Raw genomic sequence first — 26,777 nt, forward strand, 5'->3', positions numbered from 1 at the left:
ATTTAAATATCAATATCAAATACTTATTTAATATTAAATATTAGTTTAATATTAAGTATCAAATAATATTTAAATACTTAATATAAATGTTTTTAAAACATTAATTCATAACATATTCTAAGTTAAATGTACATAAAATAAAAGTAAAAAGTCTTATTTAATCTCTCCAAATTATTCGGGGTCATGCAAGAAAATCAAAAACATAAAAATATCCTCTTAGCTATTACAAATCATTTGAAGAAACAAATTTAAGGCAAACCAAGCAGAATCTCAAGGTTTTATGGAAGAGGGCAAATGTTTATTAGCCCATTACACTCACTTAGAATTTCCATACTTTTAGCTGTATACCTATATGTATTATAATTATAGGCTGAAAGCTGAGGTAATGAAAAGATTCCCCAGCCTTAATTGGTCTCACTTGTTTCTTCAAACGGTCCCATTTTCTCTATTATTCTTTTTTTTTAATAGTGAAATATTTTTATTAGATATCTCTCTATTATTCTTTACCTCCTGCTACTCCCAACAGCATTTAGTACTACAAGGTTAGCTTCGCAACTAACCAGACCAATCAAATCAGGTTAGCTTACCAAGTTCCCTCTTTAAATTCAACCATCCTCCAAGAACCAGGTAAAGTCTCACTTTAGTTAGTGGATACCACTTCCTTCTATAATTAATTTTGTGTAGAAGCGACTATGGCCCACATGAGCTGATCCCCCAAAACACGAGAGAGAGAGAGAGAGAGAGAGAGAGAGAGAGAGAGAGAGAGAGAGTGTGTGTGTGTGTGTGTGTGTGTATGAGTGAGTGAGAGAGAGAGAGAGAGAGAGAATGAGAGAGAGAGAAAATGAACTAGCATTGGTCCCTTGTAAAGTCTCTGATGATTCGGCTTATCTAGTTTTGAGTTTTGCAAACCGTCTGAAGTCATTGATTGTTAAGAGCAAAAACGGACTGATCAAATTGTAAGGTACTGCTTTCTTTCAAAAAACGAAGGCCGGTTCTAAAGCTATGGTTTTTCTTAAACTTGAAAAAAAAAACTTTTTATATATCCCGAGAAATAAATGTTTCGCTGATGCATTTATGAATTTTAGCTACATTATGGCACTTAATCCTCTGAACAGCCTTACGAAGTTGGTACCGTCTCATCCAACTAGTAGAGGTAATGTAATAAAGCACACTACAAACATCAAATATTCAGAGACCGGAAATCGACTTGATCTCACCTCTGGACGCGTGCCCTCATCCAGATAGTCCACCCCACCCTCTAACGCAGGTATACCAGACTGGACCCAGAACCAACGCCTCCTCCCATCTCCCAATCCTCAGGCGGAACCTACTGGACTGAGGTTCCAAAGAAGCAGCCTTGAAGAGGACTGAGAAGGCCTCAACAGCGAGGACGGAGAAGGAAGAAGCGGAGCTCCCCTCACAAATCCGAAGGGGATCCCGTCAGAGACTGGTGCAGCCGCTCCAGAGCCCTTCTTCTCAAGTCCATTCCTACTCACCTTGTTGTAACTCTCCACAAGCCTCACATGGGACCCACAATCCTCCGCGTGACGCTCCGCCGTAACGGCACGCGAACTGGGCCAAACTACTTCTACATTCACCTCTTTCAGTTTAGCATTCTATGCGCGGGCGCAGGCGCAAGACAAACACGCTGGCCAGTTGCGTCGCAGCTGAAGATGCTGAGACAGGCTAGGCTCTGGCGCCTGTGGCGACGGCCTCCGGCGGCAAGGGTCCTAGCAGCGAACCTTGGCGGCAGAGAAGTCGCTTCCGGTGTGTTTCCCCTTGGTAATACCTCGCCCGGAGCCCTGAATATCTTTGACCGGAATTTGAAGAGAAAACAGAAGAACTGGGCGGCCCAGCAGCCCGAGCCAATGAAGTTTGACTACCTGAGAGAGGAGGTAGGTTTGGGGGACAGACACCGCGGGCCGGCAGTCCGTAGCCTGTGATGTTCCGATCCGGGAACTCTCGTGGGGCCTGGATCGACTGGATCTAGTCAAGTGACCTTGACCCGCAGCGTGTTCTTCCCGGCCTCTACTGTCACCAAAGAAAGGCTGGACTTGGATATTTTTTTAACGTGCTTTTTCATTCATTCATTCAGCAAAATGTTGCTTGAGTTACCTCCATGGTTTCATTTTAAGGGGAAAAGGCGAGACAGGCGTAGACAACAAGAAATGTAATTTCAGTTAAAGAAGTAAGGTGAGGGAAACAAGTGGTATAGCGCCTGCGTTGGTCTGGCCCGGCTGCTCAGGCAAACTACTTGCCCCTGCAGCGATGGGCCAGGGGAGTAGGGTAAGGTGAGATGAGCCTCAGAGGTAAAAGGAAAGACTAATGTGAAGCCCCTGAGTCCGAAAGGACCTTATAGAAGCTTTCAATGAAGTTCCAGTGGCGGAGGTAATGGGAAAAGAGGTCAGGGTGGCCCACGTTATTAGGAACTTTGGATTTTAATCTCTTTCTGTTCCATCCAGTATGGTAAACTCCTGGCCATTGGTGGCTACTAAGACTTGGAAATGCAGCTAGTCCAATTGAAATGTTTTATAAGTGTCAAATAAACACCTGATTTCAATGGCTGAATACCAAAAAAAGGACATAAATTATCTCAATTTTTTTGTTGAGTACGTTAGTATGATTTTTTTAACAATTGGGTTAAATAAAATATATTAATTTCTCTTATTTCTTGTTACTTTTTTAACATGGCCACTAAAAATTTTTACATTACTTGCTTGGTACTCATGATTTTTTTGTAGCACTGCCCTAGAGGAGCATAAGGCCCGTAAGTGGTTTTAAGCAGTGGAGTAATGTGATCTTATTTATATTTTAGGAAAATTAAGTTTAGATCTCCTGATTTGTCTGTTCTAGTCTGAGGGATCTCTTTCCCTTGCTGCCTAGGAAGTCTGTGGCCTGAGAGTTTATACTGAAACGGCACTGAACTCAGGGATCACAATATATTCCTTCAGGGGTGGAGCAAAATTGGAGTCTAGTTCAGTGAGCTTTTTGAAGCTAATGCACCACACGTTAATCAGGCCCCTACTTTGAACACAACTCTGTGCAGTCATTGGCTTGATCAGGTGATTGACAGTGTGTCACTTTTTAGGAAGCCTTACATGAGACAATGCTTAGAGAGTTTATTAGAGTTTATTAGAGAGAAAAGTCAACTGTCAATAAATTTCATCTCTCTCAATTTGTAAGGAACAGAGCAACACTATACTGATTTTACCAGTTACTGGTTTCCTCCTGAAGAGTTCATGGTGGCATGTACTTAATGTACTTGAAGATGTATGTTCCTAATCCCTATTTCCTTCCAAGAAAAGCACCTGGATTACATTTTGAAGCCTTGTCAGTGTGCAGATTTATAATAAATGAGATATGAGAGTTATTTTATAATAAACAAATGCACTGATATTAAGAATGATCTACAAAGTGAATTCCTCTGAGAAAAGACTTGTGCTATACCTCCTTCCTTGCCACTCTTCCTGTCAACAAAACACATATTGCAACTCTGGGATGTTTATGAGGGAGTAAAATGTAGGGAATATTAGACCCCTACATCTTTATTCCTGCCAGATGAAGGTAGCCCAGTAAAATGACCTGTTTTAAATTGGAATGAAGATGGGGGGCGGGTTCATTCAGATTTGACTTTTTCTTTATTTATTTTTATGTGGTGCTGAGGATCGAACCCAGGGCCTCGCACATGCCAGGCAAGCGCTGTACCACTGAGCCACAACCCCAGCCCCAGATGTGACTTTTTCTAATTTGCAAATATCTCTCAAAAAATTATTAACTCATTTAAGAGTTCCATAAGATTTGTTAGTTTTCATTGTATCTACTCTTTTCTGTAATAAATCTTAGCTAACTAATTTTTTCACTTTCACATGTACTCATGCTAATATATCTGGGCATTAATTTGCCTTTTGTGTCCTGTTACTTTTCATTTTTGTGGTCTTTTTTTTTTTAAATATTTATTTGTAGATGAACACACAGTATCTTTATTTATTTTTATGTGGTACTGAGGATCAAACCCAGTGCCTCATACATGTGAGGCAAGCACTTTACCACTGAGCTACAGCTACAGCCCGACATTTTTGTGATCTTATGGAATGTAAAACTGTAAACACACATACACACACATTCTTAAGAAAGTTTCATCTCGATTTCATTAAATTAACTTCCGAAGAATAATTTGCCTGTTTCTTGGAATATTTTGTGTTCCTATTCAAGATTTGAAATTTTCTTGTTAAAATAGGAAAAGGATAAAGGGAATTACTTGTCATCATGCTAAAACATAAGTAACCTATTGATTGTGGAATACTGGGGAAAGAATGTTACTTCTCTGTTTAACCTACTTGACATATATGCTTCTTGTAATTTTTCAGGTTGGAAATCGGATTGCAGACCGTATATATGACATATCCAGGTAAATGATGGTTGTTTTAAAATATAATCAACTTTAATTTATTTTACCTTTGATTTGGGTCTCACTGTATTATCCAGGCTGGCTTCAAACTCCTAGGCTCAAATGATCCTCCAGCCTTAGCCTTCTGAATAGCTGGGACTACAGGCACTTTTGGTTAAAAGCCATCCATTAAAGTAAACCAAGGTTGGGTGAATTTATTATATTTGTCTATAAAAAAGGGAATTTTATAAAATCACAAATTCCAACTGTATTTTAGATATATTTTTGCAAAGTAAGTGCCTTGGGATAAATTAATTTTTAAGGTTAAAAAAAGGCTTCATTGTTTCAAATAGGTCCCCCATTTCATTTATTTCTTTAGTTCCATTATTTTAAAGAGCCAAAAAACAAAACAAAACAAAACAAAAAACTACTGTAAACATTTTGACTAGATTATAGGTCATTTGTGATATAATAAAGGCAACATTAAGTTTTCTACATCCATTTGAATTTACAAACTTATGTCATGGCTGAGCAAAGCTCAGTTAAGTCTATGAAGAGACCTGTGATTATGCCTAATAGCAAGTCTTAAACATAAGTATTTGGAATTAAATTGTTAAATATGCTTTTCTAACTATCCTTGCATTAATATTTTATTTTTACAAAGAGTAGTTTATATTGTCAATATTGAACTTCTGTTGACTTTTAAAAACTTAACTCTTAAATGTCTTTATTTGTGGGATCTGAGACTCTCTTAATAAGTTTATATAATCAGTAATATAACTAATTTAGCTAATTTTTGTTGAATGTTTGTACTGTCCTAATATTTTAAATGCACTATTTCATATGACACACCAACTCTGATGGAAAGTTGTAATGTTTTCATTTTTAGATGAAGAAAGTGAAATATAGCAAAGTTAAATCAGTGGTGACAGGGCTAGTAAATTGCAGACACAAAATCTGAACTTTTGTCTTTCTAATTCTAAAACCTGTGTATGTAACTGTACCACATTGCCTATGTTCATAATCAAGATATAGAACATTAGGTTAAAAATACAGAAAATGACTGACTGTCACCACAGGTTCTTTAACTACTGGTGTTCTATAATTTTGACATATATTTTTAAGAAAAATTGAACAGGGACTCTTCTAGTTTTTTAGGGAAGAAATGTTACTAGTAGATAAAGTTTTAACTTTTTGTCATAAATTATCTTAAACATATGGCTTATAATTAGATGTCTATACTGATATAGTATGATATGATATATTTTAAAGGGGACAACATGGTATGAAGGATACTGTTTTTGCCTTAAGATTCAAACTGACCGAATTAAAATGTTGATTGCTCCTTATTAGTTAAAAGTACCCATGTTGACCTACTTAACTCAGGACACCTAGAACTTTTAATACTTTGAGCCTGATAAATTTTTAGCAAAAGTTACCTATTATTAAATGTTTTTATTTAATTTAGCATATTAATACTCAACAAATTTGAGAAATGGGATAATTACTAAGTCAATAGTATTTCATTGTTAATTTACATTTAATCTCTTCATTCTTTATCTGGATGTATTGTTAAATTAAAACACTGTCATTAAATCTGTTCTTTTAATTCACATCATGGAGCCACCTTGTGGTAAAACTGGTTCTTCATGAGGTCCTGTGAATGAATGACTGGATTAGATAGATTTTCTCTATATAGTATGCTCTCTGGTGGATATAGTTGCAAGGCAAGGCAGAAAAGACAGACCATATAATTTTCTAAGAATTGCCTTCAATAAAATGTTTCTACTGAAGAAAAAATTGGTTCTTGATTATTTTATGGACTGTATTATAAAACATAACTCCTGTGTCTTATATTTTAGAGATTTCACCCTTGCTTTGGATGTTGGTTGTGGAAGAGGTTACATAGCACAGCATTTGAATAAGGTATATTTATTCAACTATTTACTTTTAAAAATGAATTGGCTCGGGCCTGGTGTTGTAGCTCAGTGATAGAGTTCTTGCCTCATATGGGTGAGGCATTGGGTTCAATTCCTAGCACCACATATAAATAAGCAAATAAAATAAAGGTCCATCAACAACTAAAAAATATTTAAAAAAAGAATTGGCCAATCAATTCAGTTGAATCATATTAAGATTTAGATTTTGTTTATATCAGAATTGCTAATTCATTTTATCCAGTGTTTCTACTTATTATATATATTTTTTGAAAAGCCTATATATATATTTCTCTTTGTTCTTAGTTTGTTCAAACATTGTGTTAATTCACAATAAAAATCGGGTGCTAGAGGCATAGATCAGTGGTAGAACACCTTCCTAGAATGCATGAGTCCCTGAGTTCAATCCCTGGCACTGTTTAGAAAAATTAGATTGACATTTTTATAGAAAAATAAGACTAAGCTAAGTTTTTTACGTAGAAAAATGTTAATGTCATCAGTTAAAATCTTTCTTTGTATCTTAATATAAAGAGACTGTTAATATTCATGCCGTTTTATTTTGCATTTCTAATTCAAAGCATAAAGACATTCATTTATTCTTTTAGCTGCTATGTATAGGACATTGTGCTGGACACAAAGGTTAAGGTAGGAATTCTATGTAAAATTTTCTTTGTAGATATAAACACACACTTGGGCCAGTGTGGGATGGGAGGGGATGTTTATGAGGCTTCTAAAACACTGTTATTGATAATAGTACATGCCATAGAATCAGTACAGTCATTCAAATGTGGCAGGAGTTAAAGGAAAGGAAAAAATTCGCAGGGATCTTGGCTTTTCAGAGGCACAGAACCTGACATGTTATTTTAAAGAATTTCATAGCATTAGAAGTCAGAGCAGAGCAGAAGGGAAGTTAAAATGCTATGGGATGTGTTTAAGGAAGATTAATTTGAGGATGACATGCAGGAAGAAAAAGAAGGGAGAGGATAAAGAAATAGATCAATTAGGAGGCTGCATTAAAGGTGGTACAGGTATGGGAGATAAAGACCTGCCACCTATTCGGAGGCAGCAGATATACAAGATGGGATATATGAGACCTAGTAAACCTAACAGAACTTGATGACTCACTATTAGTGAGTCTTACTTGGATTTCAATGTATATCTGTAGCCCTACTACTTTTTAACCACCCTCACCATTACTTATCAGTCTTAGCTACCATCACATCTTGCCTAGATATTTGTTTTTAATGAATTTAACTTTTATTTATTTATTTATTTTTATGTGGTGCTGAGGATCGAACCCAGGGCTTCACCCAAGCTAAGCATGTGTCACAGCCCCAACTCCATTCCCTAGATTTTTGCAGTAGCTTCCTTATTGGAAGCTTAATCTATTCGAACAGCAAAGTATTCCTTTTAAAATGTAGGTTATGTCATTTTTAGTCCATTGCTCGGAACAGTTGATTTCTCATCTAATTTTAGTCATAGTCTAGAGTCCAGTCCATAAAGCCCTCAGTGGTATGGCTTTTTAACATGGCCCTGACATTTCCTTCCATGAGAGGAAATCTTATTTTTAGCAATCCTAGCAACCTTGGTTTGTCATGTAACAGGCCAAAGCTTTGTGCTGCACTTGTTCTCTATGTTCTTCCCCAAGATACTCGTGTAACTTACTTATTTCTGTTAAGTCTTTGCTCAAATGACCCCTCATCACAGATCCTTTCCCTGACTACTTTCTAAAGTAGTGCACTCTACTCACTTGTTTCCATAGCATTTATTAACCCTGATGTATGTTTGTTTATTTAGTGTCTGTCTTTTCATATTAGATTTGTTCATTTTTGTTCATTACTAATTCTCAGTATCTATAACCTACAACGAAGATATGTTAAATGATAAATGCATGAAAAAATGTGAGATAATCTTAAAGTTAAGACTTTAGAGATTGGGAAAAATCAGAATGAAATGCAGCAAGGAGCAAGGGATGATTCCTATCTTGAATATGTTGAGTTTAAAGTATCAGAGGAGTATATTATTGTTGAGATCTGGCAAGTAGATGGAAATGGGGGGCTAGAATTGGAGTGTTGAGGTTAAGTGCACTGACTTGGAAGTTGGACAGATAGGGATTCGAAATCTCAGCTCTGCTACTTGCTGTTTATGTGGTTTTAGAGCAGTTATCCAGTCTTTCTAGACCTCAGTTTCTGTAAAATGTGAGCAGTAATGCCTATCTTAAAAAGATAGCAAAAGATTTGAGACAAGGTAATTCTGGCAAAGTAGAGGATATGGTACTTATTTAGAAGTCTCTTTCAGAGATTACAAGCAAAGCCATAGAAATAGGTAAGCTCTCTGAGGCAAGGATGTAGAAAACAACCATTCACAATTGGAAGAATGAGGAAGAGCCAGCAAAGATGCCAGGAATAATAAGAAAGATGAGGTTGTGGTTAAGTGATAGAGCACTTACCTAGCATGTGTCAGGCACTGGGTTCTATTGTTAGCACTGCTTATAAATGAATGAATAAAGGTCCAATGACAACTGGAAAGTATTTTTTTTTTAATTCTTAAAAAAAAAAAAAAGATAAGTATTTCAGGAAGATGTTGGGGGCAGGATAGTAGAGCTGGGGATTGAACCTAGGGCCCCACGCTTCTACGCAAGTGCTCTATCACTGAGTGATATTCCTAGCCCATCTCTTGATGTAAGAAGCAGAAGTCCACCCAAACCACTTGAAATGCAGTGACAGTTGTTGCACAGAGTTCTTATTTATTTATTTATTTATTTATTTATTTTAATGTGGTGCTGAGGATTGAACTCAGTGCTTCATGCATTCTAGGCAGGTGCTCTACCACTGAGCCACAACCCAGCCCCTGCACAGAGTTCTTAAAGTAATTTATGGATCTGGCCAGGCCTCACAAGGAATAGGGACTTTGAAATATCAGTATGAAGGCCTTTTTGTTCTTGTGCTTTCTGGGATTACATGGCCAGAGCTTCCTTTTTTTTCCCCTATAGACCATTCCTAGTGTTCATTAGTGTATATAGCCCCAGTACAAGTACCCTACCTCAGTGGAGTGCTAACGGTGGCTCGTACCAGCTCAGAAAAGCCATTTTTCTCTTCCCCAATCCTCTGCTCATTGACATTGGGAAATCAGCCATGGCAGAAGTATTTACACCATGGAAATTGACAAATGCTTCAAATAAGTCTCCAGCTAAGAGTCGGGTATTAAGTGTATATCAGAACCCTGAGGTCTTCATGGTCTTCCAACTCAGGGACCTCTGCCCTTCTTTCTAAGACTCTTAGTTCGATTTTCAAGTGAAACAGATAAGTTGATTGGTCTCATTCTTCACCCCTCACAGAGTTGTGCTGGAGCAGGCTCATGAAAGTCAGTTGTGTCCATCTCAGCTCTACACCTAGCAATACCATATTGTTAGAATGAAATCCATCATTGTTGGAGTAGTTACAACACGGAAATCAGCAAACAGTACCAGAGTGCCTTTTTTTCTTTTTCTTCTTTCTCAAGAGTCTGTCCTTAAGCATTTATCTACACACTGTTTATCCTCAGGTAATCAGCAGTGATCAGGTAATGATAGGGTTTTGTGGTACAGTATACCCTTGCTACACTATGAGCAGGAAAAAGCAGATGTGGAAGAATTGAAAGGGGCCTGCTTTTCTAATAGAGGAGGGGATCCTGAAGAAAAAGTACTTAAGTTTCTAGGAGATGCCTAACAGTGTTGGGCTTCAAAGAGGTCAAGTGAAACAGGACTGAGAGCAGCAACAACAAAGTGCTGTGTTGGTGCTTGGGCCATTACTTACCTCCAGAAATAGGTTTACTGGAGCAGTGAAAGGGAAGATAGAGTCCCAAAAATTATAAAGAAAAACCTCAGTAAGTAGAGTCTGGGTTATAAACCAAATAACTAGAAGATGCTTAGAATTGAGTTTGTTTGTTTGTTTGTTTTTAAGAATGGTGGCTTCTGCCAGTTGTAAGGTGAAGGAAAAGACTAGAAGACAGAGATTGAAGATTGGTAGAGGAGAAAATGGAAGGAACAGGATCCTGGAGAAAAGAGCTGTGTGGAAAGTTTTAATGTGGAACAGATATAGTGTAGTACCCTTTCCTTTTGAAAGGAAGAGAGGTTAGGTGAAATGGAGAAAATGAAACCCTTTAAGCCCTAATACTAAGTCTTTATGTGTAAACTCCTCTATCCTTTGTAAATTCTTTGAGTAACTATAAGCAGGAAGCTCATCGTGATGTCTGGCACAAGATTATGGAAATTTGCATATTAAACCATGAAAAAAATTAATACAGAACCCTAACACAGTGGAGTAAAGTAGGGATGTAGGTATTTGCACTTGTGTTCTTTATTTTATTAAATAAAGTTAAATGTACTTAATATAGTAAGCTGCTTGTGTTTAAATGTGTTTTTTAATATGTTATTAAAGGCATTTGTGTACCATATTGTTGTTAGGCAGAAAAATACCCTTATAAAGCTGAAAAATGAATCTTTTCAACAATTGTTTTATTTGTTACTGCATTTATATATTTGCTTGTTTTTGATCATCTGATCAGCTTTAATTTTTCCATTGCAGGAAACTGTTGGAAAATTTTTCCAAACAGACATTGCAGAAAATGCTTTGGTAGGTAGCTTTTAACACTGTTGGTTTCTGATCTCCTGGTAATAGTTTCAGTTCTTTATTTCCTTCAAAATGAAAATAGCTAGCTTTTTTTTTTCCTCTTCCTCTGATCATAAATGTGATACATATGAAGAAGAATTAAACAGTATAGAAAATAAAAATTTAAAAAAATCACCCCTAGTTCTCCCACTCAGAGGCAACAACTGGTGACATTTAGTCTGTATCTTTGCAGACATATTACTGTCCCCCTCCACTAATTTTATATGCACTATATTATAACATTCTACATTTTTCACAGAATGTCATTCTTTTTTGTTAATCATAATTGTGTCTGGGGCTGGGGATGTGGCTCAACTGGTAGCGCGCTCGCCTGGAGTGCGTGCTGCCCGGGTTCGATCCTCAGCACCACATACCAACAAAGATGTTGTGTCTTCCGAGAACTAAAAAATAAATATTAAAAATAAAATTCTCTTCTCTCTCTCTCTCTTTCTCTCTCTCTTTAAAAAAAAATGTGTCTGTACTATCTTTTAAATGGCTACATAGTGTTTCAATATATGAATATCCTATGGCTTATTTAGCTTAATTGCTATTGAAAAGCAGTTATATTTCTAGTTTCTCAATAACTAGCAGTGCAGTAAATATCTTTATGTGAAATAACTGTGTGTGCTCAAATTATTTTTCTGTCTGGGAATGAATTTCTGGTAGTGGAATTTATGGATTCATTGATATTAAGTTTTTGGTAATACTTCTCCAGGCTGCCCTTTAGAAAGATTGAATGATAATATTATTTGAAAATAAGTTTTCCTCCTTCTCTTTCTCAACACTGGGTCAGTTGTTTTGTCAGTCAATCTGATAAGCAAAAATTGAAAATCTCTTTTTTCAAAAAAATTGGGGGGAGGGTGCCTCTCTTTGAGTACTGGTTTAGCCAAACAGCTGTTGGTATCTCTTGGTTATTGGTATTTCTTGTGAATTTCACAACATGTTTTAGGTGATTGTAAGAGCTTGTTTTTTAGGAATATTAAGCCTTTATCTTATATATTGTAAATATTTTCCCCAGTTTGTTTGCATTGTCTATTGCTTTTTAAAAGTTTTAAATTAGCTTATCATCAAATATTTTAGTCATTTCACTTATAGTGACTAGCTTTTGAGTTATATTTAGACTTTTAAAAAATCTAAGTATGAACGTATTCACCCATGTTTTCATATAATATTCTTTATGGCAATTATTTCACTGGAAGCTTCTACTTTCTGAGGTTGTTTTTTTGCGGGGGACATGGTATGAGATGGGTATCCTGTTTATGTTTTTCTAATCAACTCATCAGTTTTTCTGGCTGATCTTAAATGTCCTTTAAGAAATATTTTTTAATACCTTCTATGTGCTACTTTTTTCCGAGAGAAACTACCAGGGAATATAACATTAACTTTATTTAACAATGATTGTGTTAGCAATTGAGCGTATATAAATATGTCTTTGTTTTTTTTGTTTTTTGTTTTTATCTTAAACTTTAGAAAAATTCCTTAGAAACAGAAATTCCTACTGTCAGTGTTTTAGCTGATGAAGAATTTCTTCCCTTCCGAGAAAATACATTTGACCTGGTGGTAAGCAGTTTAAGGTTAGTAATCCATTTGTACTTTTAAAAAATATGTTACAAATAGATCATTTATGCCATAATTTTACTCTTATGAGGTAGAAAAAATAGATAATGGAGTAAATTCTTAATCACTTTTTTTTTTTTTTTGGTTGTTCACAACCTTACAAAGCTCTTGACATATCATATTTCATATATTAGAATCAAGTGGGTTGTGAACTCCCATTTTTACCTCAAATACAGGTTGCAGAATCACATCAGTTACACATCACATTTTTACATACTGCCATATTAGTGACTGTTGTATTCTGCTACCTTTCCTATCCTCTACTATCCCCCCTCCCCTCCTCTCCCATCTTCTCTCTCTACCCCATCTACTGTAATTCATTTCCCTCCATGTTTGTTATCCCATTCCCCTCATAACCTCTTATATGTAATTTTGTATAACAGTGAGGGTCTCCCTCTATTTCCATGCAATTTCCCTTTTTATCTCCCTTTCCCTCCCACCTCATGTCTCTGTTTAATGTTAATCTTTTCTTCCTGCTCTTCCTCCCTGTTCTGTTCTTAGTTGCTCTCATTATATCAAAGAAGACATTTGGTATTTGTTTTTTAGGGATTGGCTAGCTTCACTAAGCATAATCTGCTCTAGTGCCATCCATTTCCCTGCAAATTCCGTGATTTTGTCCTTTTTTAGTGCTGCATAATACTCCATGGTGTATAAATGCCACATTTTTTTATCCATTCATCTATTGAAGGGCATCTGGGTTGATTCCACAGTCTAGCAATTGTGAATTGTGCTGCTATGAACATCGATGTGGCAGTATCCCTGTAGTGTGCTCTTTTAAGGTCTTCAGGAAATAGTCCGAGAAGGGCAATGGTGGTTCCATTCCCAGCTTTCCCAGGAATCTCCATACTGCTTTCCAAATTGACCGCACCCGTTTGCAGTCCCACCAGCAGAGTACAAGAGTACCCTTTTCCCCACATCCTCGCCAGCACTCATTGTTGTTTGACTTCATCATGGCTGCCAATCTTACTGGGGTGAGGTGGTATCTTAGGGTGGTTTTGATTTGCATTTCCTTGACTGCTAGAGATGGTGAGCATTTTTTCATGTACTTGTTGATTGATTGTATGTCCTCCTCTGTGAAGTGTTTGTTCATGTCCTTGGCCCATTTGTTGATTGGGTTATTTGTTTTCTTATTGTCTAATTTTTTGAGTTCTTTGTATACTCTGGATATTAGGGCTCTATCTGAAGTGTGAGGAGTAAAGATTTGTTCCCAGGATGTAGGCTCCCTATTTACCTCTCTTATTGTTTCTCTTGCTGAGAAAAAACTTTTCAGTTTAAGAAAGTCCCATTTGTTGATTCTTGTTATTAACTCTTGTGCTATGGGTGTCCTATTAAGGAATTTTGAGCCCGACCCCACAATCTGTAGATCGGAGCCAACTTTTTCTTCTATCAGACGGAGAGTCTCTGATTTGATATCTAGCTCCTTGATCCACTTTGAGTTGACTTTTGTGCATGGCGAGAGGAGGGGATTCAGTTTCATTTTGTTGCATATGGATTTCCAGTTTTCCCAACACCATTTGTTGAAGATGCTATCCTTCCTCCATTGCATGTTTTTAGCTCCTTTATCAAATATAAGATAGTTGTAGTTTTGTGGATTGGTCTCTGTGTCCTCTATTCTGTACCATTGGTCCACCCGCCTGTTCTGGTACCAGTACCATGCTGTTTTTATTACTATTGCTCTGTAATATAGTTTGAAATCTGGTATCGCTATACCACCTGTTAATCACTTATTTTTAAAATTACAAACCAGGTAGTTTAATGTATAAACTTAAGATTTCTCTGGTAAAGGATTATGGATACAGTGCTTTCTGATAGAGATAATATGAGCTAGTTTTTCAGCTTTCTCTTTATCCTCAACTTTCTACAAATGGCTAAAACTTATCTGTGATACAGGGGATTCCTTCCCAATTTAACTTAGTATTCTGGAATTGGTATTGATCGGGGCAGGAGTTTGAAAGAGTATACTGGCCATAGTATTCAAGTATTAAGCACTCTTATAGTCATTTGGCAAATAAGGGAAAACTGATGTTTTCCTCAAACTTTAACTCTTTCTTATAGAAAGATAGTCTACAAGGTTATTTTTTTTTCCTTTGTGTTCTCTACCATGTACCTTTACATTTACTATAAAAAAAAAAGTACTATAAATATTTTTTGAACAGATTACATGAGGCACTAATCTAGATGCTTTGGGGAAAATACAAATATGAAATCAGACCAGATCCTATCCTCAAAGAACTTTGAGTTCAATAAAGAAAAGAAAATATTTTCAGTGGCATCTTATTTCTCCTGTGTTTTTATAGTCAAATAGATTTTCTTTCAAAGGTTTGTTGTGCTTGTCACATCCAATTTAAACCTTTTGATAACTGTTTTATGGTGACCAGCCATCATAGTCTGCCCAGGACTTTGCTAGTTTTAGCATTGATAGTCCTGTGTTCTAGAAAACCCCTCAGTCACAGGCTAACTGGGAGAGTTGATGATCTTTGCTGTTTTCTTGAGTGTGTTGTTGTTTGTTTGTTTGTTTGTTTTTTATACCTACTGAGCAAATTTAGAAACCCATTCTGTTAGGAAATGAAAAACATACAGAGTCTTTATCTATGAAAAGAACCCTGGACAGAGTCAGAACCCAATTTTCAGCATTAGCTCATTTGCCTGCTATTTGCAAGTAACTAATTCTGTTGCTTTCAGTTTCTCCATAAAGATAAACACAAAGGAGTGGGATAGCTGGGTCATATGGTGGTTCCATTCCTAGTTTTTCAAGAAGTCACCATATGGCTTTCCAGAGCGGTTCTACTAATCCAAACATGCAGGGAAGTTAAACACATATTACTAAGTGAGAGAAGCTAATCTGAAAAACCTATATACTCTGTGATCCACCTAAATGACATACCAGAAAAGGAAGAACTATGGAGACAGTAAAAAAAGATCAGTGGCTGCTAGGGATTATGGTATAAGAGGTGAGTAGGCAAAGCACAGGATTTTTCGGGGAGTGAAAATATTCTATATAATATGGTAATGGTGATAAACATCATACATTTGTCTAAACCCATAGAGGGTACACCAAGAGTGCATCCTACTGTAAACTATGGACTTTGGGTGATAATGATTTGTCATGGTAGATCTTTCAGTTATAGCAAATGTGTTATACTGATAAGGATGTTGATAAGGGGGGAGATTGCATGTTTCAGGATGGGGGTATATGGGAAATCTCTGTACTATCCTCTCAGTTTTGATATGAATTGAAAACTGCTCTAAAAAAATTACAATAAAATCTTAAAATGCAGAAAAGGTAGGATGATGTTTATCAGAAAACTCACTGAGTTAAGCTTTGAATAATTCTGTTTGCCTAGGGAAAGTTTTAGATTTGCTGATTATTTTATTTTATTTTTATTTGCTGATAATTTTATTTTAGACTAACAGAAAATATCTTGATTGATTTAATTAATGAGCTTCTTTCTTCAAATAAAGCCTCTGAATACTACTATTTGGATGAAATGCCAAATAGAAATTACTTTTACCTTATTAAGTGATGAAGACTAGTTAGATAATCATATCAGATTTTTTATGTAAGTACAGTTATTCACCGGTAGAAAAAAGATTTTGCCCTAGAAATGTTTATTATTTAAAGATTGTATGAAAACAGTTTTGCTAATATTTGCTAATATTGATATATAATTTCAGACTTCATAATTAACACCATGTTTTTGGTTTATCATATTTTGATAATGATAATTATATTAATGAAGCTAAAATAAGTATATTTCTACATTTTAGTTTGCATTGGGTGAATGATCTTCCTAGAGCACTTGAACAGGTAAGAAACCTTCCATTGATTCTACTATTCTGTTATTTACTACTAGAAACTTATAGATGTTTTCATCATGATGTGACAATTGGAGAATGGAATCAAATCAACTACAATCTTCTGTGGGCTGGGTATGTTTCTGGTGGGCTGGTGTTCTTTGGCATGTAAATGTGTACATTGAAAAAAATGTACATTGAGGTAAAGACAAATTTTGAATATATGTGAAAAGCTTGATAACTGTGCAAAATAATATTGACATAAAGACATTTTCTATTGGGTTCCTTCTCTCCCTTAATTGCTTAAAAATATTTTAGGGGTAAAATCCTATTTATTTATGTTGTATCTTCTCCATGCCTTATATGTAGAAAGTGTTAGGGAAATGCTTGTCAACTAACATTTATCAGTGAAAAGGAGAGGAGAAAGTTAAAAAAAAATGGATTCAAAGGAGAGAAAGAGATCACTGTTGCTTGGAGTTGACTAGGAAAGTTCTTAGAAAGGAATTACTTGAGTACTAGAGGTTAGGTGAGATTTGGATTGAGAGGGCATTTCAGGAAGACAGAATCAGCATAGGTGGGGAGGCATAAGAACCTCAGCAGTGTGAAGGAATAATGAAGAAAGCTGTTGGAGGGTTAGTTTGTGCTGGGAGATGAGGTATATTGGGACCACATAAAAGAGGAACTTGGTTGCCAGATCAGGAATCTGAAGTTTACTCTTTATGCAATTTAGAGCCACTGGAGAACTTTAAGAAGAAAAGTGACATGTTTGAAAAGCTTGGTGGGCAGGATAATAAATCCTATAGCTGGGCACATACTCTTTGCTAGTTATGGTGTTCTGTTTTATGTGGGAATTAAATAACCCTGCACAATAATATCATTTCTTAGAAAACCGATTCATGGAGAAATTTGGTGAAACTGCAGGGAGATTGTTTCAGTGATCCAGACTTGAGGAAACTAAACCTAAGTGACAATGATAAGAGTTAAAAGAAGGGAGAAGTTTCTAGCATTCTGCAAATAGTCTAATGACTTGTCAGCTCTGAAGATCAAAGTGAGGAAAGAGTAAAAGTTCATCTTAATGTTTTGTTTTTGTTTGGTACCAGGGACTGAACCCAGCGCACTTAACCACCAAGCCACATCCCCATCCCTTTTTGTTTTATTTTGAGACAGGGTCTTGCTCAGTTTCTTAGGGACTAGCTAAGTTGCTAAGGCTATCTTCAAACTTGTGGTCTTCCTGCCTGAGCCTCCCATGCTGCTTGGATCATCTTAAAGTTTTGGATGAGGATATTAGGAGGAATAATTAGCAAAAGTAAGGTAATGGTAATGATTATATAAAGCAAATAGAAAATGGGAATTAACCAAAATACGACAATTAGAAAAGGAATTTGGTTTGAGAATAGGTATTTTGCTTGTATGGAGTGGGAGCTGTGGCAGTGATAAGTTTGCTAAGACAAATATCCATGACGATGGCAGTTCAAGATGAGTTTAGAGTTCTGGGAAGATGCCCAGGATAAAGATAGAAATTGGAAAGTCATCCTTGTGAAATCATAGTTGATGATAAGACCTACAAGGTAGAGAGGGGCTGCAAAGAGCTGAGGAATAAATCATGTGTGTGTGTGTGTAAAATTTAAGTGACAAAGAGAAAGAAGTAATACTGAAGAGGTATAAGGGAAGAAGAAAAAGATTTTTGTTTGTTTACTACTTGTAATTACTTTATGATATATTAAATATAAATTTAAGATAATGCTTAGAAGAGCTTAGTGTGATTAAAATTCCTCCTTGTCAGGCTGGGGATGTGGCTCAGCAGTAGCGCACTTGCCTGGCATGTGTGAGGGAGGCACTGGGTTTGACTCTCAGCACCACATATAAATAAATTTTTTTGAAAAAGTAAGGTCTATCTACAATTAAAAAAATATTTTTAAAAAAGTCCTCCTTGTCTTTGTTGTTGAAACAGTCAAATCTAGTTACAAGTTATAATCTTAAGAGAATCACTGGGTAAACATTTATGTGTCTAGAGTTCAGTCTGGCCAGTATTTTGCTCAAGTTAACAATTAAAGATTGCTTTTGCTTGGGGCTGGGGATGTGGCTCAGGTGGTAGTGCGCTCACGTGGCATGCCTGGGGCACTGGGTTTGATCCTCAGCACCACATAAAAATAAAATAAAGATGTTGTGTCCACCAAAAACTAAATAATAAATTGCTTTTGCTTTAAAGATAGAAAATAATTATGTTTTAAAGAAAACCAATGTGTTAGTGGGTTAATGCTGTGAATTGTGATTTCTCTATTGATTACCTTTTTCTGCATAATAAACCATCCCAATTTAGTAGCTTAACACAATTATTTATTTAGCTCATGATTTTGTGGGTTGGTAATTTGGGCTGGATATAGTTAGGAAATTCTTTTGGACCTGGTGTGGCTCATTCATGTGTCTGTGACCATCTGCCATTGGAAACTATATGGTTTAAGATGGCCTCAGCTGAAACAACTGGCTGATCTCCACTTCATATGTCTCTTATCCTCCACCCAGCTACCTCAGGCTTGTTGGCAATGGGGACCTGGGCAGGGCTCCAAGAGAAAAGGTGAGGCATGCAAGGCCATTTAAGAACTAGATTTGAAACTAATACACTGTCACTTCTACTACATTCAGCTAAATTGAAGGGAAAAGGAAGTAGACTCCATATGTATTATCACAGAATGTCATTTCAGAGGGCACAGACACAGGAAGGACTGTGATTTTTGCAGTCTACCACACTTAATTTTTTTTCTTTCAGTGTTTTTCTGACTATAAAAGTAAGTGTGTCTATTATAAAATTTGAAGACATGCAACATATTTTTACAGAGATTAATATTTTTAATAAAATACCCCCAAAAGACAAATCAATTCTAATCCATAAAAGCAATGCTGGAGGCATCAAAATAGATTTTACTATTACTAGTGAGTGTATTATCTCTCTTTATAACTTCATCATACAGCAGTAACTTTCTGAAATTTCTGATCATGTTAGATGTTATATATCTTATTGTTAATTTGGGAAAATACTGATTTAGACATCATGTATTTATTCTTTTAACATTTCTACATGTACAATTTTAAATAGTTTTATTATCTTGTATTTATTACAGATTCATTATGTTTTAAAACCAAATGGAGTTTTCGTCGGTGCAATGTTTGGAGGTGACACGCTCTATGAGCTTCGGTGTTCATTGCAGTTAGCCGAAACAGAAAGGGAAGGAGGATTTTCTCCACACATTTCTCCTTTTACTGCTGTCAATGACCTAGGACATCTGCTCGGGAGAGCTGGCTTTAATACCCTGACTGTGGTAACTATCAAGAGAATCAAGTAATCCATTAATTGCTTAGTTCAAGGAAAGCTTTATTTTTTATTTTTTTTTTTATTTTTTTATTGGTTGTTCACAACATTACAAAGCTCTTGACATATCATATTTCATACATTAGATTGAAGTGGGTTATGAACCCCCAATTTTACCCCAAATGCAGATTGCAGAATCATGTCGGTTACACATCCACAATTTTACATAATGCCCTATTAGTAATTGTTGTATTCTGCTACCTTTCCTATCCCCTACTATCCCCCCTCCCCTTCCCTCCCATCTTCTCTCTCTACCCCATCTACTGTAATTCATTTCTCTCCTTGTTTATTTTCCCATTCCCCTCACAACCTCTTATATGTAATTTTGTATAGCAATGAGGGTCTCCCTTCATTTCCATTCAATTTCCCTTTTCTCTCCCTTTCCCTTCCATCTCATGTCTCTGTTTAATGTTAATCTTTTCTTCCTGCTCTTCCTCCCTGCTCTGTTCATAGTTGCTCTCATTATATCAAAGAAGACATTTGGTATTTGTTTTTTAGGGATTGGCTAGCTTCACGAAGCATAATCTGCTCTAGTGCCATCCATTTCCCTGCAAATTCTATGATTTTGTCATTTTTTATTGCTGCATAGTACTCCATTGTGTATAGATGCCACATTTTTTTTATCCATTCATCTATTGAAGGGCATCTGGGTTGGTTCCACAGTCTAGCTATTGTGAATTGTGCTGCTCTGAACATCGATGTGGCAGTATCCCTGTAGCGTGCTCTTTTAAGGTCTTCAGGGAATAGTCCGAGAAGGGCAATAGCAGGGTCAAATGGTAGTTTCAAGGAAAGCTTTTATTGACAATTCTTATTGTGCATAAATACAAAATTGATTGATACAAGGCAGGAATGTAAAATTTTCAGTATTTGTTACCAGAATAAGTGACTCCAAAAAATGTACCCTAGTTAATTGAGGAGACTGTTTTCTAAACATACTGCTCCATTTTTCAATTACAGCATTTTTAATTTACAGAATCTTTAAATCCATAGTTAAATATAGTATGGGAGTTAGAGTATTACAGATAATAGAATAAAAGGTATCTACAGGGCATCACCATCTCTTAATTAAAACAGTGCCATATGAGGCAGCAGTGAGAAACTGCAGAAACCAGGACTAGACTTATATATTGAGTTAGAGAAGGTAGGATGTTCTACTCCATTAGGACTGAAGAGTTTCATTTTTAAATTCTTTTTTTAAGGAGAGAGAATTTTTTTTAATATTTATTTTTTAGTTTTCAGTGGACACAACATCTTTATTTTATTTTTATGTGGTGCTGAGGATCAAACCCAGAGCCCCATACATGCCAGGCGAGGGCACTACCACTTGAGCCACATCCCCAGCCCAACTGAAGAGTTTTAGAAAGAGGACCCAAAGGCAGGCAGTGCAGAAGAAACAAGGAGTCAGCATGGTACAGTGATGGGACATAGCATTGGTGTCCATTGGGTATAATTTGAATCCTTACTCTTCCCTTTTACCAGTGAGGGAATGTAGGTAATTTTCTTCATTTCTTTGAGCATTCATTTATTTAATCTCTTTTCTTTCTTTCTTTCTTTTTTGATGATTTATAGTTGAACATAATAATGGGATTTATTATTACATATTTGCAAGCACGCAATATAACAATATAATTTGTCCAGTATCACTCCTTGGGCATTCATTTCTTTAAAAATGAAAATGTATTTCTATAATAGCTAAAGATGATAAACTTTTTTATATATATTTGTTGACCATTCATATTTTTTTTTCTGTGAAGTGCCTGTTCAATTCCCCTTAGGTGGCTGTTAATATTAAATAAGATAAAGGGTGTAAAATGGCTGGACCATGACAAATGCTCAATAAACTTCTTCCTTCTTCTTTCCCCATTTTTGTACTTTTAGCACTTTCCAGGAATAGGCTTCCAAGAGGGAGTCGTTTAGAAAAACAGTGATTGGCCCCTTGCATCTTCCTCCCATAGCACAGTCTTTCTAAAGAACTCATTACTCTTTTCATAAATGAGTTGAGTAGCTTTACTGTGATTTTTCAAATCGTTCAGTCTTAGAAAATCTCTAAACCTGATTAGAAAAAATTGGAATTTCTTGAAAAAAGTTTCTCATTGCATAATTAGAGCTGATAGGCTTAAAATTAAAATAGCTATCTGAGATGATTTTAGTGTAAATGTATTTCCTAAAATTAACCAACCAAAAAAATAGATTGTAATATCCTTCCTTGTATTGACAGAAAGCAAGCAGTATAAACTAGCAGGTCTCTGATATTACAAAGAGGCTTCCAGGAAAGGGAAGAAATAATAGTCTGGAAGGCTAGGCTAGGAACTAAAGATAAGCTTCAAGACTTCCCAGCTCTGTCTAGTGTTGATTTTTTATAAACTTTTAAATGGCCTGAGTGAGTAGAAATTTTGCTGAGATATTGAACAGCTGGAAATCAGAAAAAAATGCTTTGCGTGAGTTTGTAAACAAAGCCAACATTATTGACACAGGCAAGTGTACATTGAGGGTTCATTGTACTTTTGCATGTATTTTTAATCACATATTTTATATATATGTATGTTATGTTAAACTATACAGATAAAGTAAAAGTCTATCCTTTTTCTTTAATCCCCCAAATCTTGGCTTTCTTCTGAAGGCAGCTTTCTCTTTAGTGTGGGAACGCCTCTACAAACTTTAATATTATTGAAGACCTTAAAGGATTTTTATTTATTTGACTACATATTAGAAATTAAAATTAAGTTTGTTTTGGTATTTATTAATACATATTAGAAATTAAAATTGTTTGTTTTAGTATTTATTAATTCATTTAGAACTAACAATAATATGCCAATTACTTGTTAATACAAAAACCTATTTTTTTATGGAAAAGGACTATATTTTCTAAAAAGAAAATTGAGAATTAAAGAATTAAGAATGTTGGGCTAGGGTTGTGGCTCAGTTCAGTGGCAGAGCACTTGCCTACCATGTGTGAGGCACCGGGTTTGTTCCTCAGCACCATATATAAATGAATAAAAAATAAAGGTACATCAATAACTAGAAAATATTTTTTTAAAAAATGAATGTCATTACTTCACAGTTTTACAAATTTCTGTAATGTTTACCTTAATAAAAGAGAGCTAGATTCTCATGTCTGTTTCTGCATTTACATTTTTGCTACACTACATGCCATACAGCTTCTGAAAGAGTCTACACCTCCATAGAATAAGAAATAAAAAAGGCAAATAATATCTTAATATTATTATGAAAATTTTTTTGACTTTATAAGCTCCCAAAAGGGTTCTGGAGATCCCAGGATTCACCAAGCCACTCTTTGAGAACTACTGCTCCAGAAGTAGCTTACTATTATCGGTTTGGTGTGTAATGTTCCAGATTTTTTTTTTTCCATGAACTACTTTACAGTACTATATATAGCACTTATACATATGAATATTTCTGAAATGTACTTTTTATTCTTGGTATATTTTAGAGTTTTCTAAATCAATGTAGATATATTTGCCCCCCTATTCAACTTCTACATTTTATTTCCTAGTATGAATGTACCATGGTTTTATTTAATTATTTCCCTCTGAACAATATTTATGTTTTCTATTTTTTAACCAGTAGAAACAATACTACAGTGAGTGTTCTTCTATTCCATTTATTTATTTAATTTATTTATTTATTTAGTCTTCCAACAAACATTGAGTACCTTCTATACACCATACATTGTCTCAGGTTTTGAATATAGCAGTGAAAACAGTAAAGATTCCTGCCTGATGTTTTGGATTTATAGTGGACCTCTCAGTAGACTTTAAAGGGTTCAGCAATCCTGGAATATAACATGCAAATTTGTTTTTCATTGTTCAGATTGGGAGGAAAGTACCTGTGGTTTTTGTCAGATCTTGTGAGAGATCTTGACTAAAAATAAATCAGAAACCACTGGTTTAAAGCTTTAATCTCTAATATATATTTTACTTAAAATATTTAAGAGATTACCTTCACAGTCTGTCCTCTTAAGAATTATCCCCTATATTGCTGTAACAAATCTGTAATTGAAGTGAAAAAACAATCTAGGGTAATGTAAAGCCTCTAAAACATCAGGAGAGAGTGTGGGGATGGGGTGACTGCAGATTAATTTGAATAAGATCTGTTTTTAAAAATATATTTATTTTTTAGGGTTTTTTTTTTTTTTTTTTTTTTTAGGTGAACATAATATCTTTATTTTTATTTGGTGCTGAGGATTGAACCCAGGGCCTCATGCATGGTAGGTGAGCACTCTACCACTGAACCACAACCCTAGCCCATGAATAAGGCCTTTGAGAAAGCTTTGATTGAGATGGAGATAGTATTTTTAGATGGTTTTATTGAAAAGTTACTTTTAAAGGGTACTGCTTAATAATTAAGTATCAGCCTGGTAGGAATTTTGTTTTTAATCTTAGAACCTCTTACCCCATCTCATGCACCCACCCATAGCCAGAGTCTCTTTTGAAATAGTTTGTTAGTGTAGAAATGTGTATAGATGGAATATTCATAGTCCAACTATCCAAAGGTGGTCTTAATAAAAGCCCTTCACACAACCTGATCCATGCAAATGGTTTTTTTTTAATTCGTTTATATATATATATATATATATATATATATAAAGAGAATGAGATAGAACGAGGTCTAAAGTGAAAAGAAAGCTCCACCTAACTACTGATACCTTGACTCTCCCCCCAAAGATTTGTTAACTATATCCTATACTTTCAAAACAATTTTCCCTATAGATCAGATTTAAACCCACATATGTAGTAATATGCACATTTTTCTTTTTAACATTCACTCTTTTGTTTTCTTTTTCATAGATATTGGAGACCTTCTCCTGCAGACATATCTACCTCATTGTTTTTAGTTGGTTGGTAGATATTCTTAATTTAGTCGGTCATCTACTAATGACATTTATTTAGAACTAGTTTCCAATAGACACAAACTCTTTCACCTTAGTTCTTAACACAGTAAAATTTTATTACATCACAGCCTTGTACTGGTTGGACAGCACATCTTATTTTGGAGCTCTATATATTTCCAGTGTTGGGTAATGAACCTGGGGCTTCACTGCTGAACAGTGATCTACTACTGAGTTGCACTCCAGCCTCCCATCGCCTTTTTGTAGCTATGCCATCTGGCCCTTGTGTCCTTTAAGGTCACCACAGCAAAAGAGATATGACAAGGAAAGGCTCACAAGCCCTTTAGTACCTGGCACCTCTTTTTTTTTTGGCCTGAAAAGAATGTCTGAGGCTGAGAAGTATCAAAGACATCTGGATATTTGGGAAGCATCAGTGATCTCTGCTACTGTATCAACAATGAACTCTGGTGTCAAACTTCATGAAGAAGCGGGAGACATTATTCAGTAGTTCATTTGAGAAATAAACTGTACATGAACCAGCAATGTGCTCATTTCCCAAATAAGCCAGTATAGTTTGGGCTGAATTATTAGAAGTATAATGAAGGGGCTGGGGTTGTGGCTCAGTGGTAGAGTACTTGTCTGGTATGTGTGAGGCACTGGGTTCGATTCTCAGCACCAAATAAAAATAAATTGTCCACCTACAATTAAAAAAATATTTAAAAAAAAAAAGAAGTAGTAGTAGAATGAAAACATGTTGGGACATGACTGTATTTGGCTCAATTCTGGTACTGCATTTTAAGAAAGATTGATATTGACCATGTCCTGTGAAATGTAGTCAGAACATATAAGGATCTGTAAGTTTTATCTACAAGACTGGCTCCCTTGCCAAAAAGCAAAACTGTTTTGTCCTGGAAGAATTTTCAGAGACTTAAGAGAAAAGGGTCATGGTTTATAGAGTACAGAATTGTGTTATTCCATGTTGTTCCCAAGGAGAGAACTATAACCAGTTGATGGAGTTTTAGGAATAATTCTGTCACAATATAAGAGAATGAGGTAGAACGAGGTCTAAAGTGAAAAGTATTTATTCAACATTTTGAGATCTTCTTAAGTCAAGCATAAGCCAGATAATAACTGTAAAGAATATTATAAAGAAAATTTCCTGCTTACCATGAAGACTTTATCTAGGAAATCTCTACAGCCCCTTCTCAACTCTGGATTTTTTTTTTTTAAATGATGAATGTCAAATGGATATTCCTTTTCCTTCTTAAATAGGATACGGATGAAATTCAAGTTAACTATCCTGGGATGTTTGAATTGATGGAAGACTTACAAGGTAATGCATTTTAAACAATTTTTAGACTCCTTTTGAGAGATATATTTTGAGAGTCCACTCTGGCAGGCGTTGGGGTAAGCACTAGGGATCCATTGATGAGGAGAAAGCATACTATCTTCATGTAGCTTATGATTTCAAATGGAGAAGGCAGACACTTGACAGTTGTCACAAAGATAACTGTTAAATTATAATTGCAGTCAGTTCTGTGAAGTAGGGGTATTTAGGGCTCTGGCTGCTTCTAGAAGGATGGCAGGACTTTTCTAGTGATGGTAGAACGTATCAGTGACTTTCTCCAGCAGAAGTTGGCATCTCAGGTTCAGGTACAAGGAAGCAGGTAGTTGGATAGGTTTAGGATCAGGGTTTTATCAATGATTGATCCTGATCAGAGAGACTCAAAGGAGTCTTGTTTGAGGAAGATGCAATTGGGCTGGGTTTTAAAAAAATAAAGGTGGAAAGGGCAGGAAAGTAAGTCCCAGGTAAGGAAAACAGCATATGCAAAGGTCCTTTGTAAGAAAGAATATGACAAAAACTGAGAGGGCATTTTGGCTATACTACAGGGAAGAAGGAGGACATATGATGAAACAGTTGATAAATAGGGGTCACAGAACTTAGGACCTTGTTAAGGTTGTTTGTCCTTAAAATGCCCTTTGAAGTGTTTTAATAGGGGGAATACAACATAAGATTTATAGGCTGAAAGCAAGAATTGGCAGGTAAACTAATAGTGAGACTTACTGCTGTAAAGCTTTCCAAGAGGTGATGATGATTTATACTAGAGTGGTAGCAATGGAAATTGGGAAAAGAAAATGCATCCCAGAGATATTTAGGAGGGAAATTTGACAGTTC

At 35.7% G+C, this 26,777-nt stretch overlaps 2 protein-coding genes across 7 annotated transcripts in view; one reads left to right on the top strand and one right to left on the bottom strand.

Moving 5' to 3' along the window:
- Positions 1-1,625, bottom strand: part of ESF1 (ESF1 nucleolar pre-rRNA processing protein homolog) — an 84,622-nt gene extending 82,997 nt beyond the window's left edge. The window contains exon 1 of one of the 3 annotated variants that reach the window (XM_081293542.1): positions 1,497-1,625. The gene's annotated coding sequence lies outside the window, so the exon portion shown is untranslated. The other 2 variants (XM_081293541.1, XM_081293543.1) reach the window with 2 other exon arrangements.
- NDUFAF5 (NADH:ubiquinone oxidoreductase complex assembly factor 5) overlaps positions 1,569-26,777 on the top strand; it is a 33,353-nt gene continuing 8,144 nt past the window's right edge. For 2 of the 4 annotated variants that reach the window (XR_014021896.1, XM_081293544.1), the window contains exons 1-8: positions 1,570-1,895; positions 4,368-4,408; positions 6,250-6,313; positions 10,890-10,937; positions 12,444-12,547; positions 16,359-16,398; positions 19,505-19,702; positions 25,874-25,934. Coding sequence is in view for 2 of the 4 variants with exons in the window: in XM_081293544.1 (XP_081149670.1) it covers positions 1,674-1,895; positions 4,368-4,408; positions 6,250-6,313; positions 10,890-10,937; positions 12,444-12,547; positions 16,359-16,398; positions 19,505-19,702; positions 25,874-25,934 (778 nt within the window). In the remaining 2 variants the exon portion in view is untranslated. Of the gene's footprint in view, positions 1,896-4,367; positions 4,409-6,249; positions 6,314-10,889; positions 10,938-12,443; positions 12,548-16,358; positions 16,399-19,504; positions 19,703-25,873; positions 25,935-26,777 lie in introns of all 4 variants that reach the window. The other 2 variants (XR_014021895.1, XM_081293545.1) reach the window with 2 other exon arrangements.

This window comes from Spermophilus citellus (genome assembly GCF_964194105.1).
Source record: "Spermophilus citellus genome assembly, chromosome: 4".
Lineage (NCBI taxonomy): Eukaryota > Metazoa > Chordata > Mammalia > Rodentia > Sciuridae > Spermophilus > Spermophilus citellus.